Source organism: Dermacentor variabilis, chromosome 10 (genome assembly GCF_050947875.1).
Source record: "Dermacentor variabilis isolate Ectoservices chromosome 10, ASM5094787v1, whole genome shotgun sequence".
NCBI lineage: Eukaryota > Metazoa > Arthropoda > Arachnida > Ixodida > Ixodidae > Dermacentor > Dermacentor variabilis.
This window is the reverse complement of record NC_134577.1, coordinates 63,402,906-63,409,344: the sequence shown is the minus strand read 5'-3', so window position 1 is coordinate 63,409,344 and position 6,439 is coordinate 63,402,906. Positions and strand designations below refer to the sequence as shown.

Genomic DNA, 6,439 nt, shown 5'->3' with positions numbered 1-6,439 from the left:
CCGCCGCAGTCGCGCCGGCAAAACCACGTGTCGCAGGCGAAACGCAACAGTATACGGGACGGCCGACTATGGCTGGGGAAGAAACAGCTCGACCCTACTTGACGATGTTGGGTGGCAGTTGCGACGTCCCAGGAGGACTGTTATTCTTTCATCAGTTGCGTGTGGTTTTGGTAAAAGTGACAAGCCTCCACTGCATGCTACGCTCGAGCACTATGAGATGTGGGTGTACAAGTCGTGATATAGATATGACAGGATCTGCGAACATGTGCCAAACTACCTTTTATCACCTTCTGATAAAGCAAGAGACTTGTATAGTTAGGAGCGAGAGCTAGAAAGGACGCGCATGCGCAGTGCCATGTCTCGAAACCAGGTGCTAGTTTGGGCAGAAGGTGCAGGAATTCGCCTTGGGACCCAATCGTAGATAGCGTGAAGTTGGACCGCACCTGTATTACCGTGCCCTAGGAACTAACCCGCTCCACTGTCCGTACAGGACGGGCGTCTATGGCCGGGAAAGAAACGGCTCGACCCTTCTCGACGATGTCGGGCGGCAGCTGTAGCATCGGCGATGGCACAAGTAGTGCAGCCACTGATCTGGACTTTGGCAGGTGAGCTTCTATTGAACATTTACTTCGAATAATGTCAAACCTAGAGAATGTGTTACATGCAGATTGCCAAGAATTTCGCTTCTTTTACGGTAAACCTTTCTAGACGACATCTTATGTGCTTTGCTCACCGTGGCTGCTGCCGTCTTGGTGAATGCGGCTCACACAAGAGACATTTGCAATGTGGGATTGGGTTGCACGTAGCCCCAGCACATGGGCCGTTATATCGGCTCTAGCGCCTACGAAATTACTCAGTCAACGAACGCGCCCTACCTAATATCCTATAGGGATAAACTGCAGGCTTTAGAGTGCCCTGTTCTTTTAATGAAACGAAGCTTTCTACGTGTTATGGTTTCATGCGCTTCCTGTCAATTTATTGACAAGTATGGTGGGCCAGTCCAGCAGGTAGGGCAGTACTAAATCTACACTTAAGTTAAACTCTGGGAGTTTACGTGCCAAAACCACGAAGTGATTATCGGGCACGTCGTAGTAGGAGACTCAGGATCACTTTTGACCACAGGGACTTCTTAACGTGAACCCTACGGAAGACGGGTTTTATCCGGCCCCCATTGAAATTCGGCCGCAGCAGCCGGTTTTTGATGACGCCACCTCTGGCTTTGCAGCGGAGCACCAAAGTCGCTAGGCCTCCACGGCGAGCGATATTACATTTGTCTAATCGCGGGTAAGGCGCGCTGTAATGTTTGCCAATTTCGGTTACAATGTAATCTACGTGTCGGGTGGTTGGGTTTTTCGTGTCCTGCTGTTTTTGTCAAGCAGGTGCACAAATGTTATGCTGCAAAAACCTTTTCAAAAGATTAAGTTTTATTGTCGAGTCTTGAAAGCTTAGCTTCATAAAGGATAGAACAAGCTCGCTGGTGCTCTATGCATTTTTGCTTAATCATAAAAAGGCCCAGTCCATATTTGCCACCCCATTGGTGCGCATTCACACGGGCAGACGAAATATTTGCGTGCATTAGAGTCTATATATTACGCTATTCTGGGGGCGACATTAGAAATTTTTCTGGATTGCAAACATATCGGTCAGTTGCAAGTGATTTGTTTATATAAATCGGAAAGATGGCCGTTCTGATATGGCATCACACATCGCACATTACATTGCAGTCGAGGTATGCGGCGACAAACTTGCGGCAGGAACGCACTGCTGTTCCATTTACTTTTCTAGCGAAGATTGTTAGTCAATGAAGCACAAACGTAAGTGGGACGAAAACGTATTTGATCGCCAATTACGCAAATCATTATCTCGGATCTGGTGAGAGTCTGAAAATTCGCTCGAAGTTGATACGCCTTGACAACTCCCCGGATAGAGTTCGTGCATTGCAATATGTGCTGTCAAATAATTAACAAGTTAATTAGAAGGTTTTCCTTAATAAGTCGTATATACATTTTGATTTCTCGTACAAATGATGTTTGCCTCTATGAGTAACCGAGCTTAACGAATTAAGCTATGCTATGTGACATAAGTGATTGTTTTAATTATGCAATTTAAAAGAGACAGGCGGTACATGACAGGCTTAGAAATCTTTAGAACAGCAGTTTGTGATGTTTGCACTTTTTACCGGTCTTCCTCTGAGCGTGCGGCAAAAGTGTTTCGGATTATTTCTAGCATAGCTTGCTCTGTCCATGCCTACGCAGCGGGCGAAAGATTTTAGCCTGCATATGAATACAAACAAAGTTTCTCTCTCTAATCTTTGCAAGCGTAATCCCTGTGCATTCTTAATGAGCATCGAAGTGAAAGGTAAAGTCATAGGCTGTGGCTTGTTCGATTGCTCCAGAATGCTTATAAGGGTAGTATCCGCACATCTACTGCCCCATGTTACGCTTCTGGTTCAGTTACATTCATGAAAGAGACAAAGGCTAGATTTATGATTTCATCACGAATGTATGATGCCCATCGATGATATTTGCCTGAGAGGGTTACTGAGACATTTTTGAGTGTGTATTTCTTGCGCTGAGTGAAAATTCTAGACCTCTAAATCCTAACAAACATGGTGACAAGGCTATTTTCTAGAGGTCAGAGAAGACAGTTTTCAAAGGTTTCAAGCTCTAGGACATTCAAAGCAAGACAATGAATTGTCGAAAAGATCTTGTCAGTATCTTGTTAAAGGTCTAGACGTGTGCGGCGCTGGTGTTCCAGACGCTTTGCTTTAAAACAAATTTTTGTGTAACCTCATACGTACAGGGGTGTAGAAATATCGGAAACGCAGATCTCTTGTCTTGCATGGCTTTGGCGTTGCGCTGCTAAGTGCGCGGACTCGGGTTCGAATACCGGGGGCGGCCGTCACAATTCGACATAGCCGTAATGGAAAAACTCCCGTCCACTGTGTTCAGGGTTCTGGAGTACAGGGTCCTTTGTACATCCTGGAGTTCTTGACTCCAGGATGTGAAAATTAATCCGGAGTCCCCCACTACGGCGTGGTCCATATTCATGTCACCGTTTCGGCACGTAAACACCAAAGAATTATAATAAACAAAGACGCGAAAAGACGGAAACAGCTGACGTTTCATGCGCATGTCGTTTCTTGCTAATCAGGAGCAACGTTTCAGTTTCCTAGCAAAAACATGACAGTATCTTGTGCGTCATGATCTAGGAGAAGGATTTTTCTTGTGGCTTCATGCTGAGAGATCGCGCCGCCAGTAGCTGGAAATTCCACTTTCGGTAGCAGCATAACTCCTCTGATTAAAGCAATTATTTTGTTGTTTTACCGAATTAGCGAAAGAAAAAAAAACAACACATATCCTGTTTCCCGACGTCTGCCGTTGCTGGTACATCGGTTTATTAAATATTCCACTGTTGTAGAGCACGCTATATGCCCAGCAGTTTTCGCCAGACATTCAATCAACACTTCGTATGCATTTGCCCCGTGTTGACTTCAGTGGCCGCTCTTGTGCGGGGAGAGCGCAAGGCTGAGATATTGATAGTAAAGGAAAGTCGTAGGACTCGCTCAACGTGTACTCTCAAATCGCTGGTACAAAAACACGAGATAGCACTGTATTGAAACGCACACACTCTTTATCGCTACTTTATGCCTTTTCCGGACGACGCTTTCTGCCCCATTAACCTTCTAAGGGTGTTCCTGCATGCATGGGGAGTTTTCTCGAACATTATCGTTGACTCTCTGTAGATTATCTTGCACCCGTTGTGTGTGTTTGTGTGTGTGTGTGTGTGTGTGTGTGTGTGTGTGTGTGTGTGTGTGTGTGTGTGTGTGTGTGTGTAGCACGAGAGCGCCAACGATTTTGGTGGACCCTTCCATGAGTCATGCACCGGCATAAATAGCCGACGCGTTGACCATGACACCATATTTCGACGATTTATGCGTGTTCACGTCCCAAAGTTGTTATTGTGAGTAAAGGTTCACATCATAAAGAGTCTGTATTGTGGTTGGTCAATGTGCGCACGGGCCTCTTTCATCACCGTCAAGGCAACACGACAATAAGGTAAATTACGGGGCTTCGCAGTTTCTGCTGTCATGCAGCACAGACAATGAACGGCTTAAATCCATACTGGAATGCATCTTGTAACCGCGCAGACGAAAACGAACGAAGAAGGAAGCACACAGGACAGGCGCGGACCTTGAACCTTGAATTTCAACCTTGAAGGTTGAAGTTCCGCTCCTGTCCTGTGTGTTTCCTTCTTCGTCCGTTGTCGTTTGCCCGGTTACATAATGCATTCCAATATCGACCACCAACTAGCCCACCTATCCCTGTGAAACATGTTTCAGCCTTACCGCTAGGTTTCTGTCGCCTCGTTGCTTTTTAGCATCGTTCAACACGGCTCGATGGGTCCAAGCGAGAACGCGGTTTTGAAACTTTCTCTGTTCTGAAGTTTCGGTGAACAAGGCGATTATTCCTTGGCGCCGAAGCCATCGTCGGAAAGCGTAGGGAGTGTAAAATAAAAGCGTCCGTTGCAAAGGCGGTAGCACTCGACAGCTCCAGTTCTTTCTTGCAACAAAATGCACGATCCCACATTTGCGCTCTTCACGGCAAAATTTTACTAATTCACGGGACCGAATCCCGGCCACAGCGGCCGCATTTCGATGGGGGCGAAATGCGAAAACACCCGTGTGCTTACATTTAGGTGCACGTTAAAGAACACCAGGTGGTCAAAATTTCCGGAGTCCTCCACTACGGCGTACCTCATAATCAGAAAGTGGTTTTGGCACGTACAACCCCAAATAATATTATTATAAAATTTTACTAATAAAGCGCCCTCCCGATCCCTTCTCTCGCAGAGTTCCCGAAGAAACCAGAGAAGCAGCGTGGCACCAGCGAGAGAACCAGGCTGCCAACAGAATCCAAGAGTGCCAAGTGTGTGGGTTCGGTTTCACCGACGCGAAGGCCTTTCAAAAGCATGCCGCTGACCACTTGCTTGGGAAAAACCACAACTGTCCCGAGTGTGGTAAACTGTTTATGAAGAATTATCAGCTCACGAGGCATTTAAGCACGCACGGCGAACCGTCCTTTGAGTGCGGCGTGTGCGGCAAAAAATATAGTACCAAAGATTACTGCAAGAGGCACATGCTTTCATGCCGCGTAGGGGCACAGGACGGAGTAGCCGTCGAAGGGTCTCCTTAACAGGGCAGCACCCGCCACGAAAGTGGTCGAGCACGTCGGGAAGCACCGTCGGACCTGACGGTGGACTCCTCATCGCTACAGCCGGATATTCACCCGGGAGGAGTGACTTCTCTGGATGCCACCCTGGTGCCAAGATCCGTCGTGTGCCTTCGCAGAAGAACTTGCGGTCTGGGCCTCAACTGTTCTAGCTGTGAGCTAACTTTTTGACAAACAAAACTGGGCTAATCTTATTTCTTCTGACTAGGGCTGAAGAAGGCCTGCGAATAAAGTTCTTACAGTGGTTATCTCTAGGAATGCTGTGCGCGAGCTCTGTGGTTTTCTTCGAAGAGCGCACCCGTTCTTCGCAATTCTCGAGCCATGCTTAAAATAAATTTCTATGCCTCCTGGATTGAACGAAATATGGAGATAACTTTCTTGGAAAAAATAGTAGTAAGGATATTTGTAGTAGCGTTCTTAATGAGGAAGTTGAGTAAAGTGCCGTCCTAATATTCTCGAGCCTTGCTGGTAACGTTATCTATAGCTTTAGTGGCCTGCATTGTACAAGCAGAACTGTTAAAGTTGGTACGCATTTGTTCAATGGAGGAAGCTCAAGACTGCCTGCAAAAACGTGATGGTGATAGCGGAAATACAGCTGCAACTGTCGGCTTAGGTGGTGCATGTAAACATTGCTGCGGCTAATAAATGGACTTCAATGATGATGCTTTACTGCCCATTCCCTGAAATATGCGATTAAATTTATTAGACTGGTTAACTTGAGCTCTGTGGTCCGTTTCTCTGAAGGATGCCCCCGCTAGTCGCTTTAACAGTCACACCAGCTTTACCAGTCGGCTTGGCTGGGGCATGTTATTAATGATGACTTATAACTTTGCTTCGTCTATATAATGGAGTTTAATGATGATGCGGCATTGGCATCCCCTATAAAACGGCATGGAGACAGTCACCTAGCCTGCTTGATCTGATCAGGTGTACTGTACCTGCTATAATTCCAGTGTTTCTATATAAATCTCGATAATCCTTTTTTTGATCAAAGCTTCTCTATCTGCCTTGTATCGCTTCGTAAACTTGCAATGAATCAGGTCGTTCCAAGTTTTTTCCTGCTTTTCATACACAAATACTCTTAGTCTCTTGCTTATCGCGATTGCTGAGTGGTTGATGCTCCCAGCTACTTTAAATTGAAGAGCTTTTGGGAGGTTTACGTTACCTCCGGGTCTCACTGGATAAATCCTTTCGGATGCCATTAGGAG

General features: G+C 46.3%; 1 protein-coding gene across 1 annotated transcript; it reads left to right on the top strand.

Moving 5' to 3' along the window:
* Positions 1-433: 433 nt before the first annotated feature.
* LOC142559574 (zinc finger protein PLAGL2-like) lies at positions 434-5,864 on the top strand. The gene is made up of 2 exons (XM_075671155.1): positions 434-605; positions 4,853-5,864. Exons 1-2 carry the CDS (start codon positions 502-504, stop codon positions 5,193-5,195), a joined length of 447 nt encoding a protein of 148 aa, XP_075527270.1. The 5' UTR covers positions 434-501; the 3' UTR covers positions 5,196-5,864.
* Positions 5,865-6,439: the final 575 nt, after the last annotated feature.